The following is a 13,266-nucleotide window of genomic DNA, read 5'->3' on the forward strand; positions in this document are numbered from 1 at the left end:
TTTGAATACATGTCATATGAAGCTAGAAGTTTTTGTAATGAACTTAACTACATCAACATTTTGTGGTATACTCCAGAGTCTAGCAGAATAGTAGGTTTGAGAAAGGATGGAGAATAAACCCCCAGACACACAGATCTTAGTCAAGTTATCCTTTCTGTAGTAAATATAATAAGTGCAAATTTAGTAAAAGATACACGATGATATCAAATTAAGTGTGTGTGTCTTTACAATCTCCCCATTTTCTCAAGTGGCAACACATTTAAAAATGTCCATGGGTTCGAGCCATTTTGGAAACCTGGGATGGGTCTTTTTAATCCTTGTTGTCCTTAATCACTGACACTAACACTCTAGTTCAATTAGCTTAAGTGGGTACAAAAAGAACTATACAGCCATCTGAGAGTAAAATCTGGGGGTCCTGAGTGTAGTGTCATATTGAGCCTGTAGTTCCACCAGCTATCACACTAGCCCAACTCCATTCTAGTTACAGAGCAACATCTAGCCTGGGAGCATCTCTGTTGGCCTATCTGCAGCACCATGACAGCCCTGGCTGTGACTCCCACATCCCACCAGAGTGCCAGGTCTCCCAAACCAAATGTTTCAGGTCCCTTTCATCTCCTAGCTTTGGGGCTATGATATAGGTGACACAAAATTCTCTTGGGTTTTCCTTAAGAAGCACTTAGTTTTTGGTTTCTCTGACTTTTTAAAAAAGCAAACTGAAACCTCAATGAAACCATTTATGAAATTTTAGAACCTAGAACATGAATTGTATATAAAGCCTGAGTTGGACCAACTACTGGGGAGTATGGAGAGCATGTTTGGGAGTGAGTGAAGATTGCAGAGTTATAGAGAAAAATAGATGATAAGACCAGAAGAGGCATATTCTGGTCTTACCTTGATGGACTATGGATAACAAAAAAATGCAGTAGAAATCAACCTCATTATTCAGCTGCCTCACCATACCTGGGCAGTTTAGGCTGTCAGGGAACCCCAACTGTTAATCCCCAGCCTTCTCTGGGCACTAAGTTGGGAATTATCATTGGCTCCAACTATTGTTTAGTAAACAACATTTTTAGGCATGAGCTTTAGCCCCAGAAATTTCCCAGCCTTCCCTTTTGACATTTAATTTGTCTATTCTTGCTACTTATTATGATCCTTGGACCAAAAATATTATTGCTGTAAACTCAATTAAAATACAATGGGCTCCACTGTAGGTTTATTGAATAAGGATCTGCTATCTAATAATATCCCCAGGTGACTTGTATGGCATTCAAATTTGAAACGGACTACCTAATTGCTAGATCCTATAATATTTCACATGGTACAGGAAAGAATCATCAGGAATGGTCAATAACAGAGCATTGTAGACATCAAATCAATATAAGACTTATTTCTTATAAAGAAATAAAAAATGATTGGGTGATTAAGTATCTTCTGTTTTTTTTTTTTGTTGTTGTTGTTGTTGTTAATGTGCAATGCATCCATATACACTCTAGTAAAAGTATTCTATGGCAACTCCCTAAGTCATGTTAAATTTCAAGTTAAAAATACATATATACATTATTTATAATTTTAAGAGTTGATATATTCACATATAGTTCTTTCATTTCAGCTTTTCTTATTTTTTAATTGATTTTGTGTACATTTGTACATGTATTAAGTTGCTATTTCCCATTTAATTTCAGTACATATGATTATTTTATTTTCTAGTTACTCAGGTAGCTTCCTGTTGCAATTGCTTTTAGAATGAAGAGATAGAGACAGTGCTTAAATGGTGGCTCACAAAATTAGTGGCTCCATTTTTAGTTTGTCCTATAACAATATATTTTAGCTGATATTAATGACATTATTATAACAACATATATTTTGTTTTTCAATATAATGCTTCTATATTTACTATCAATTCCTTTTACCCAAAGACCAGCAGAACCCCCAAGGAGTGGAATATATTTAGAATTATTTAATTATTATGATTGTTAACAGAGAACACAAACTATAAGTAACTAGAGGAATTCTTAGAGGATGTTGGAAAAGACTTATTGCAGGAATTTTGCTTATATTAAGTGATTGGCAGAAGGGTCCAAGGAAGTACAGTTGTGCTCTGTATTAGGAGTAAGTATGTACATGAGTATCTTCATGATTCTTAACTAGAAGGCAAGATAAGCAAAACAAAGCTAAAGGCATGAATAGTAAAACAGCACAAGGTGCCCACATTGGTGAGAATGTGGCAGAGTAGGGCTTGTGGTTTGGATGCTGTTCATGTTTTCATTTCTGTTCTGTGTTCTGAATGATTACAGCCTACACTTGATTTTCCCTTGATCCATCAAAGTCAGAGTGATCTCATCTAATATTGGTGTTCTTTGAAATTGTTGACATTTGACAGGAGGGTGCCATAACCCACTTGTGAGAGCCAGGCCACCCTGGATTCCCAGGCAACTCTTCTCTAGATCAACCACTATATATGATTTATTATTGTAAAATATATTTTACTTTGGCATTACCATTCTGTATCAAAAAAGCAAGAATGAGTGCTCCAAAAAAAATTCTATACCACTTTTGACACAAAAGACTATTAGAAAATTATTTCATGCTGGTTACTGAAATCCCTGGGTCCTTTCAACAGTTTTTGGCAACAGTGGAATAGGCTATTTGAAGTTTGAAATAGTTCAGGAAATATGATATATATAATCATCAAATATACTCTTTCCTTGTTCAATCTGTTTGGACTAAACTTTCACTAGAGCTGTATTATGCAATTTCATTATTCGGAATTGCATTTTGTATAAACCTTCTATAAAGTATGTTTAAGTAGAGTTGATTGGTGGGGATTTCCTTGGGAAATCTAATTTTCTGTAGTGTATATAAAGGAAATCATAAAATGTGTTTTGCATCCCAGAATATAACATTATTTATATATTTTGTATTAAAAGAAACCTAGATTTTAGAATACTTAAGTGCTTATAACAGTTATTCAGGAAAAAGTCTATCTTCCTGATGATGCAGTAGAATTGATCCTATGTTCTATTAGAAGTTGGTCAGCTCACTACATTCTCCTTTGTCATAGGAGTTCTAGAAAAGCTCTCACCTATAGGAATAGGAAAAACAGTGGAATGAGTCAGACATAACTTACCTATGTTCCCATATGAATACACAACCAGTGGAACTCCATAGCATGTACAACCACAAGAATGGAATCCTAATTAGAAGAAGTCATACTCCATACATGTATAATATGTCAAAATACACTTTACTGTCAAATATATCTAAAAAGAGCAAATTTAAGAAAAATAGAAAAGGTCTTCTATCTTCATCTTCCACCCCCAGATGAATTGTGCACTTGTATGCATGTAATCCACATGCTGTGAGTCATTTATCCACTGGAATAATTAGTATTTGCATGATGATTTTCTCCTAAGAAATCTGCAAGGGTTATGTGTACAGCATCAGACAGGTCCTTCCAAAGTTCCTGAAGCTGCCAGTTATTTTCTTTTATATTGAGAAGATGCTCCAGGGACTTAGATCTGTCAAGATAGAAGATCAAAAGTTAGACTCATTCATTTCTTTCATAGTCTTCTCTTCAGAAAAGTTAAAAGTGAAACAGTGCCATAGAGCTTGCTTTGAATTTTTGAGAACTTTCACAACAGAGAATTAAATGTTCTTCGTGGATCTACATGCCTTCTAGATAGATTAGAAACAATAAATGACCTGTGAGAGACTGGCCAGTCCTTGAAATTTATTCTTACTGTGAATGTGATTACTAATCTGCAAGCTGTAGATTAAGAAAGAGATTGGTTAATAACTATCTCTCAGAACTTTGGTTTCTCCATATATAAAAGGAAATAATATATAAATTTTTCATTAGGTGTTTAGTCTTAGAAATAATGCATGAATCAATTAATAGAATGGAGTCTCACGTTGACTGCATCCCTTCCCACCAAACTGACCATCCCAAACTTTCTGAATTGCTGCATAACAATTATTATAATAATAAAAAACAATAAGAGTTTTATTAAATTATTCAATGAAAAAAAGGCAGAAGAGTAAAAAAAGACTCAAAGCTTTGGTGGGAAGGGATGCAGTCAAGATCAATGATCTCAAACGCAAAATGACTTCAAGTTTGTTTTATCTATAGAAATCTCTCTGCCTCTTCTTCCCTGAAAGTGTTTAGAATTTCTCTCCAAATTTATGGACTTATTTCTAAAACTATTTTTTCCTGGAGTCGCCCCCCCACCACCAAAAAAAAAAAAAAAAAAAAAAAAAAAAAACCTAGAAGTAGTTTTCTTCCAGAGACTCACCCTGACAGAGAATCAAAATGGATGATGGTCTGCTTAGTCTTTTCATTGCAATTCACTCTGGGAGCTTCCTTTTGGAGGTCATCTCTTACGATTTTCTGTGTTGGATTCTTTCCATACATTGTAGAACTCTAAGAAATTGAAACATGTATTCGAGCTCTATAAATTATTTAAAGACTTGCAAGTTGAAGTGATCAGCATACACAAAGAATGGTACACAGGTTAGGAAGTTTGGCCACAGACTCTACTTTCAGAGCCGTTGAAAAGAAGTAAACTCTACGGTTGGATCTTACAGCCTGCCCTGTGAGGTGTTGATTAGCACAGATCTGGCCCACCCAACTGGATTAAGCCCTGGAGAGAGAAAAAGTAGGAATGAGTAGTGGTGTTGATGCTTGAAAGCAGGAAAATAGAAGTCAAGCATAGCAGATGGTTTACAGATTCACTGTGGTCTCTTCAAGATTTATAGCCACAGCCTTTGATTTTATTTCACAAACATTTTCTTGCAGGCAATACTTTAACAGATTTCAAGTCCAAGCAGAAAGGTATTTTGTTTTTCCATTAACCAAAGAAAGCAGTATCCATGAATTTAAATAGCACTGGGAATTCTGTGTGGTGGTGTGTTTTTCTCTTCTGGTTACTTGTTGTATTTTTTCATTACTACTACTTGTATGTTTTAGAGTCCTACCTCCATGGCAGAGTAAGGCCACACAAACCCATGGAAGATATGTATGTAATGGAGGAGCAGATTTGTATGCACACATTTGTGTATCATAATTAAAGGACATGATAATTCCCAATCTAAGCCAGAAAATCCTTTCAAAAAGCTTAAACTACCCATCTGTCAAAAATCACCATTAATTTATTTTTGTTTTGCAGATTGATTTTATTGGGGATCCACCATGTACTGGGCTCTGGAGTACATAAACCTAGTGTGTATAATAAATATGACAGACTTTGTATTTTAAAAAAGGTGTGTTATCTAAGAATTTATGTTTGAAAAGGAAAATATATTACAAAGTTATTAACATTCAAGGAATTTAAATGAAATGATAAATTCTCAGTTATTTGAAATGTTTTGTCTGTGTGAGATCACATTTTCAGAGCACTATCAGGGCGTTTTCATGGTAAGATTTCTATCCATTAGATTTTTAAAGTAAAAATGCACACCAAACAAAATGTGATTAACAAATATGGTCTTAGGAAGTTCTAAAGAAGAATATTTTTTTCTGAAAAAATCTGAAGATAATGGTCAGTTATTACTGTTTGGTTGGTAGCAAGGACTGAACCCAGGGATGCTTAACCACTGAACCACATCCCCAGTCCCCCCCACTTTTTAATTTCTTTTAAATTTAAAGACAGGGTTTTACTAAGTTGCTTAGGGTCTCTCTACGTTGCTGAGGCTGGCTTTGAACTTGCGATCCTGCTGCTTCAGCACCCCTACCACCCCCCCCCCAGACTAGGATTACTGGTATGTACCACTGTACCCGGTCATTACTGCTTTTGTAAGGAAATTAATATTGCTTTTTACAACCTAATAAACTACCTATTTTGTAGCATTAGAATTCTCTAACAACTTTTGGTCCCATGTATGTTCTTTGAATTCAAGATCAAAGATGCTGCTTCGTTTCAAACAGCTGTAACATTTTATCCCCTACAGATAGGTGATAAGTCATAATATATGGGAGTATTCTCTGGACTGTTTATCAATTTTATAGCTGGAGTAGACTTGCAGTAACTAGGCCTGTTTTGTGAATTTTACTTTGGCATAGAGGTACATATACAAGAGGTTTTATTCTTTTCCTTTTTAAAAATTCTTTTTATTTATATATAACATTAGGATACATTTTGATATAATTACAAAAGCATGGAATATAATTTGCTCTAAATCAATTCCCAGAACTTTCCCCCTCCTCCCTTCCTTCTCCTCCTTCCCCCCTCCTCCCTTCCCCATGCTTTTCTTTCTGTACTAATCTTTCTGTAATTTACTTATAGTTTTTTATTAGTGTCTTGTGGATGCACTTGATGTTGGGATTCTCTGTGCAGTATTCATGTACATACATGGAAAAATTTAGTCAGATTCATTCCACTCTTCTTCCTTTTTCCCATCCCTCCTTCCTCCTCCTCAATCCCCTTTATCTACTCTACTGATCTCTGTTTTAATGAAATTTCCTCTCCCTTTTCTCCTTTCTCTCTCTCTTCCTTTCTGAGTTTTGAAAAGAAATTAAGCGCTATTGATTTTCAGGGAACTTTTAAGAGAATTCATTTCAACCCCGTCTTCTCCTCAGATAGCTGTAACTTCAGAGTCAGAAGATTAACTCGTGGATGAGATGAGGCGGTGTGCTTCTCAAAGCTGTCCAAATTACATAAAACTTGGCATGAGTGGTATTTGTATGTTTTTCAGTATTCTTTTCTTAAGCTCTCAGAAACTACAGAAATAGAAATATCAAACACCAAGTCTTGTGACAAATGTGTTATTTGAATCTGAAGGATGTTGTGAGAAGTCAGACTTCATTTTCTGGAGGATGGTAGGAGAGGGTATCTGTCCACATCAAATGACTTGAGAGTAACTTGAGGAAAGTTGGCAACCTGGTTTAGAACCTCCAGAAAGGTAGAGAGTTGTAAATATGAAAAATAAATGCAGGATGAATAAATATCATCTCTTAGAACAAAATAGGACTATAGGGAAATTGGTCCAATGTCACTAGATGGAAGGGATATTTGGGAGATAGGATAACATAAAAACAGTAATGGTATTTTTCAAAAATAATAATATAAATTTTTAAAAAGTCAAGCTATCCATAATTTCTTAGCTAGATAACAGGGTTAAATACAAGTTGGTAAACTTTTCCTAATTTATTTAGTAGGAGATGGAGATGATATTGCTAGATCAATGACTTTGAACCTGAATTGAAGAAACTCTAAGATCAGAGACTGATGCCATTTTTTTGCCCTTTAAAAGAATATTCATTCTTTTCTGACCCTTTAAAATTGCAATGAGTCTAGTTTTTCCATATAATAGATGTATTCTTGATATATTGCATATTTTAACACAATATTTTTAAAGATTTTGTAAAGAGTAGATTAACCATCATGAATATATTTCCTGGCCTGTTGATATGTTGACAGCACAAGCTGTCCTCTGCTTTCAGACAGTCATACCATCTCATATTATCTTTCTTATGGTTCCTACCAGCAGTGATTCAAAAATCATTAAATTGTCACTGAATTACAAGCAATCCCAATAAATAAATCTTGTGAATTTCCTCCCTTTTATTTCTATATAGCAAATTTCAATGGAAAAGCAAAGCAATGTCATCTCCTATTAGATCCTGCTTTCTCTTCTTCTCCATAGTGACAATTCTTTGTGCATAAAAAAGAAAAATCATCTGATGCTGTTTTTACTTGCAAGTTTAGCTCCTATGTTATCCTGAAAATTATCCCTGCATTAAAATAATTCAATCTTTAGGTTTAAATGTTTCTCCCTTTCTTTATTTCATATAAAATTGATCTTTAAAGCTGCGTAAACTGTGGAAGGGCTTATGGCTCATGGAGGAACACAAAACAAAAGCTGTCTCTAAGTAAAATGGCAGGAGGGGTGGTGCTGCATGGGTCCTGGTCTTAGCCCTGCTGCTCCTGGTCCTGCCATTGAGTGGAAAATGCACTGAACATGACAATTTTTGGCGTGTGTCTGCAACTGTAACACTCCATTATCGAGAAAGTGCAGTTAATGCCAACCTTTCATATTTCTCAGGGATATTAATAGGATTAAAGAAGCTGATGTGTCAGAAAGTGCTGTGTAAAGTACTATGCACACGTGAGATATCATGATGACAATTTTCACTTTAAAGTCTACAGCTTAAGTCTTTCACAGAAAGACTTAAGCTGTAGACTTTATGCAAATAGCTTCAATGTGACTGCCATTTCCTTCTTTAGAAATCTCTCCCTAAGCTGCCATCTGACTTTATTTGTTTATATTCTTTGAAGCACTTGATTTAGAGCTGGCATCACTTCATTATAAACATATAGCGCTGCATTCACATCACCCCAGAGCCAGCGCCAAGCCTTGCTATATAAATCCTGCAGCTCAGAGCAAGGCAGCCAAAATCTAACACAGTGGTGGTGATTGCTAACCCAGTAGTGACAAGGCCAGCAGCTGAATGCTTAAATCTGCTCATACTTACATGGAGCTGTCCTGTAGCCAGAATTAAAATATACCATGAAATCTTTCAAAATGAATCAACATTAACATCTCTTTTGTTTCATTTTTTTTTAAAGCAACTTATGATGTTTTCTCAAGTTCTACAACTTCAGATGAGACTGAAATATCAGAGGCCCACACAGGTATACCTAGTCTTTTGGTTATGTCTCCGGATCCCAGGTGTTTGGACAACACTAGATGGGCTGTCTCTTTTAGTTTATTCAGAATGAAAAAGTGCATTCTAGAGCTCCAGAAGGGAAGAGCAGCCCTGTGTGTAAGGAAGCGAACTCTACCCAGGATTCCCACTGACTGTTTCTTTATGTTTATTAGTCAATCAGTTCTGTCACATGAGGGAGCTGTAGATAGATTGGGTTGCCTCTGGGGGAAAGTAAAAGGCCTATTGCTCTCTTGCCTGAAATTATTCTTAAAAAGTTTTAGAGGCTTAGGGGGTTTTCTGTAGAGCAGCGATTCTTAACTGGGGATGATGTGGGACCCCCCTCCCCTACACTACAGACATTGGTGATGTCTAGAGACACATCTGGGAGGAAGTGCCATTGGCATCTAGTGGACAGAGATCAGGGATGCTACCAAACCCCTTCAGTGCACAGAGTGTCTTCCCACAACCAAGAATTATTTCACCCTAATTGTCAGTGCCTAAGTGAGAAATCCTGCTGTAGACAGTGTCTTGTCACTCATTTGTAGACGGTCAGGTGGAATTCGTCTTCGAAATTCACTGCTCCATTTACAGCTAGTCTAAAAAGTTCCCTATGGCAGTTATTTATTATGCACCTACTATACCTAAGCACTGTAGGAGATTCAAAGTAAGTCTGGTCTCTGCCAAACGTGGGCCTGGTATTTTCTGTAAGTGTAGTCTTAGCATTATTTGCATCATGACAAATAAAGGTGAAGAATTTTACACAGCAAGAAGACAATGAAATAGAAGGCTCAAGTGGGTTCTGTTAACTATAAAACAGGAGGCATAAGTTCAATGTGTAAAACTACTTTTTCATGGTTTCTGATATTTAAGTTCTTTTTTTATATTTTTATTGGTGTATTATATTTGTACATAATGGTGGGATTTGTTACATATTCGTACATACACATGATATAACAATATAATTTGGCCAGTATTATTAAAGTATGTATGTTTTTTGAAGTGAGCTCATCTTCAGCTCCTGGTGAATCACTGGTTTCAAAGTGTTGGTCAGCAGTCCCTCAAGTGTTCTTGATATTATCCTCATGAGGCATAATTTATTACTCACAAGTTCGTATTTTATTCCTGTAGCCTTCTACTGCTTTTATAAATGTTGACATTTATTCCAACAGCAACAAGTGATCCTATTCTGGATTCTGTCCCACCTAAAACTTCTAGAACTCTTGAGCAGCCAAGGGCAACACTAGGTAATGTTTTTAACAGAAAAAATTATGCTTTGTTTTCCACCAAAAAAAAAATCATAATCTATGTGAATGCCTTTCTTCAGAATGACCATTTCATTCCATCACATCTAGTCATTTGTCTCTTTCCTATTTCTGAATAGATATGTATATGTATTTTTAACACAGGCATCTTTTATATTTCATTTTTCATCCCTCCCCCAACTTCTTCACTGAACTGTGATAGATGGTATTTTCTGCATCCTTAAAGTTGTGAAAAGCTTTGAAAACCGCATGGACATCTTCATCATCCACATCATCTCATCTTGTGCATTTGTGGCCTGAATCGTCCTACTTCCATATAGTGACTCTGCCTAGAATCAGCTACTGAACAGCTGTCATTCTAGCTTTTTCCCCCACTTTAAATCATAACTTCATCCATCAGCTTTTAAGACGACACACATTTCCATCCTTACTCATATATGTGTAGCATGTGCATTGCATGATTCTAAAAGCACGTTGAAATTCTTAAGATACCTCATTTTAACTGGATTATTTGATGGGATGGGGTGTTTGTACTTTCAGCTGCAAGTGAAACACCGTTTGTTCCTCAAAAAGTGGAAACCTTTACCAGTCCTGAAATACAGCCTACAACACCTGGTAACTAATGACATTTGTATAGTGTGTGCTTGAAAGGAATGGGTAAAGTAACAAAAAACAATCATCATGTTGGCCTTTTAAAAATATATTCATGACTAAACATTTCACTTCATTCTCTACTATGAAATTCTTCAGAGATCCAGTTTGCTAGCCTTAGAAAAATCTTCAATTAATTTCCATAAACTCAATGTTTATATATTTTGAAGTAAAATTTCCTTCCTATATTTCTTTCAACTTAGTCAACCAGAAAACAGCAGCAGAATCCTAGATGATAATTTTTTTAAAATATATTCCCTCATATTGAGCACCTTTAAATATGACTATTTCAGAATGGTCTAAGTGTAAAGAGCACCACCTAGGCTCTGAGATCCTGGATATGTGAAGAAAGATACATAAAAGAGAGGTAGCACAACCTACATTTTATCATGGAAAATTATTTAAATGATAGAGTTCATTAATGCCTGGCAAGGATAGTCATGAACTACAAATGGAAGTTCTAAACTTTCCATTTTCTAAATCTAAGATATCTTATTTTGCATCTATCCTGCTCTCCACTGTTATCGTTTTGAGTTCTTAATTGTACCTTGTGTTCTGAAATGCCTTCAGGGTGCTCACTTTCCAGTACACTTAATTAGACAATACAGCTTCAGTTCTCCTGTAGAATTTTAATTCCTTTTGACCTGGTCAGCACGTAGTACATAATGTTTATAAAGCATGAGACTGGGCATTCTAGGAACACAAAGAAATATAAAATAGCTCTGGCACTCAAGAAATTTGTTAAGCTTACAGACAAAAATCTGACCCCGAAAAATGTCACTTATGAAAGTTATATTCAATCTTCTTCTTTCAGTTCCCCAGCGAACTACATCTACCCCTTCTACACCTAAACGACGCCCTAGACCACAAACACCAACAACTAAGCCTGGTAAATAAATATCTCTTTAATTTTTAAGGATACTTAATTCCAAATAGACCATGTTCATCTCTTTGTTATAAGAAAGAAGTTACATGATTCTATAGGGCACTTTCTTTATAAATTTGAAATTAATAATTAAATAATTAGTGATACAAAATAAAAATCAAATGTTTCTAATAAGATTTTACTAAGAATTATTTGAATTTTGTGCATGTAAATTTTGGGATAAACCTAGAAATAAGCGCTATTGCCTAGCATTAGAGAATGAGATATATAGTAGCACTCATCTTTTATTTTATTTATTTTGGTATGGCTCTGTGTTCTAGTATCTGATAGGCTGATGATTCTCTTTTTTTTCTTTCTTTCTTTCTTTTTTTTTTTTTTGGTGCCTACTAAGTCTTCAGTTTTCCACTAAAGAAATGAACTGAAATGGAAAGGATGATTCTAGCTTTCAAGTTGCTAATAATCTTGAGATGATAAGACATAACAATGAGAGCAAAACGTAGATAATAAAACTTCAGGGTCTATAATATTTATATAGAAGCTCCAAGAAAGTTTAAGGTACAGGCCTCAATATATACATAGAATTTGGATGCAGGAGGAGGAGAGAAACAATGTATATTGCAGTGCTGAATTTGGGTGGTTCCGGTAGCTTACAACCAGGACATGATATTCTTCACTGTTAAGTAATATACTAAGAATCCTGTTTGACAAACTGGATTTGACCTAATTCTACTTATGTTTATAACATAAATGCAGTTTTATATGAGCTATGCTGTTATAACAGTTTAAAATTTTCTTTCCCCAAACTTTTACCCATTGTACACTTTGAAATTGACTACTAAATATGGTAGGATTTTGAAGGGGTCATTCTGCTCCATCTTGGAGGATATTTCATTATATCTAGGATAATCTATTTTTCTTTTTATCACACACATTCACAAGAGAGAACCATAGTCCTGGAACAATTACCTTTACAATTTTTTAAAGACCCTAAACCTAAACAGATAACACTGGACAATAATGATATGTGCTTAGTGGATCTGTTTTGTCATCTCACCATGGAAAACCCAGTACTTAGATTTTATATACTGCCTCAGTAGTTATCCTAAATGGCTCATTTGGAGAACACTGAATATCTCATAGACTTCACCAACACCATGACTATGATGCTTGTGGATAGCTGGTCCTACAGTTGTTGATCTGAACTCCGCACCTAGACATCATCCTGTGCTAGCAGCTGAACCACTGCTGCTTCCTGTCTGCCTTTTCTTTCCTAGACATTGGTTTAGAAACTGGGTCATAAATACAGTTCATTTTTTTAAGGCCCTCAAGTTCTAGTCCAGAATTCACTGGGAGGAATGACCTTTCATTTTAGGGTTAGTGGGATTCCTTTATGCATCAGATCATAGCATTAGGCCTATCATTGAATGTTAAATTTGACAATGTATTTTTTCTACCTGGTGCTTGATGATTTAGATGTACCTGAGAAATAGGAAGAGTGAAAAATAACTAGACTAATTTATTAAAATCACTGTCTTTGAGTAACTACTATAACTATTTAGAGGCAGTGTTATATCTAACTCTTGACATGTTTTTCCAAACCACACAGAAACTTATCAGTGTATTCTATAAAGTGTTTCTCTGTGAATGAAATGTAAAATGATCTTTTAATGGAATATTTCCAAAGTCTTCCAAGATGGTGGGTTCATTCCACTTAACATGTATTTGATTTTAAGGTTTTTCTTTTGTGTTTTTAGATACTTAAATGCCTATATATTGATTTGATCATTATTTTTTCTTTATTTTCCACATCTCAGTATAACACA

The 13,266-nt window shown here is 35.2% G+C and overlaps 1 protein-coding gene and 1 long non-coding RNA gene across 46 annotated transcripts in view; one reads left to right on the forward strand and one right to left on the reverse strand.

Annotated features, from left to right (window-relative positions):
- Abi3bp (ABI family member 3 binding protein) overlaps positions 1 to 13,266 on the forward strand; it is a 233,367-nt gene that overhangs the window by 126,573 nt on the left and 93,528 nt on the right. For 26 of the 45 annotated variants that reach the window (XR_013436924.1, XM_078044323.1, XM_078044324.1 and 23 more), the window contains exons 15-18: positions 8,565 to 8,630; positions 9,814 to 9,888; positions 10,447 to 10,521; positions 11,372 to 11,446. The exons of 9 other annotated variants lie outside the window; for them this stretch is intronic. Coding sequence is in view for 35 of the 36 variants with exons in the window: in XM_078044323.1 (XP_077900449.1) it covers positions 8,565 to 8,630; positions 9,814 to 9,888; positions 10,447 to 10,521; positions 11,372 to 11,446 (291 nt within the window). In the remaining variant the exon portion in view is untranslated. The remainder of the gene's footprint in view (positions 1 to 8,564; positions 8,631 to 9,813; positions 9,889 to 10,446; positions 10,522 to 11,371; positions 11,447 to 13,266) is intronic. 10 more of the 45 variants (XM_078044330.1, XM_078044340.1, XM_078044344.1 and 7 more) reach the window with 3 other exon arrangements.
- LOC144376437 (uncharacterized) overlaps positions 3,226 to 13,266 on the reverse strand; it is an 84,293-nt gene continuing 74,252 nt past the window's right edge. Inside the window, exons 3-4 of the long non-coding RNA XR_013436925.1 lie at positions 4,293 to 4,420; positions 3,226 to 3,518 (exon numbers count right to left, since the gene is read on the reverse strand). This is a non-coding gene — a long non-coding RNA (uncharacterized LOC144376437). The remainder of the gene's footprint in view (positions 3,519 to 4,292; positions 4,421 to 13,266) is intronic.

Source organism: Ictidomys tridecemlineatus, chromosome 3 (genome assembly GCF_052094955.1).
Source record: "Ictidomys tridecemlineatus isolate mIctTri1 chromosome 3, mIctTri1.hap1, whole genome shotgun sequence".
Lineage (NCBI taxonomy): Eukaryota > Metazoa > Chordata > Mammalia > Rodentia > Sciuridae > Ictidomys > Ictidomys tridecemlineatus.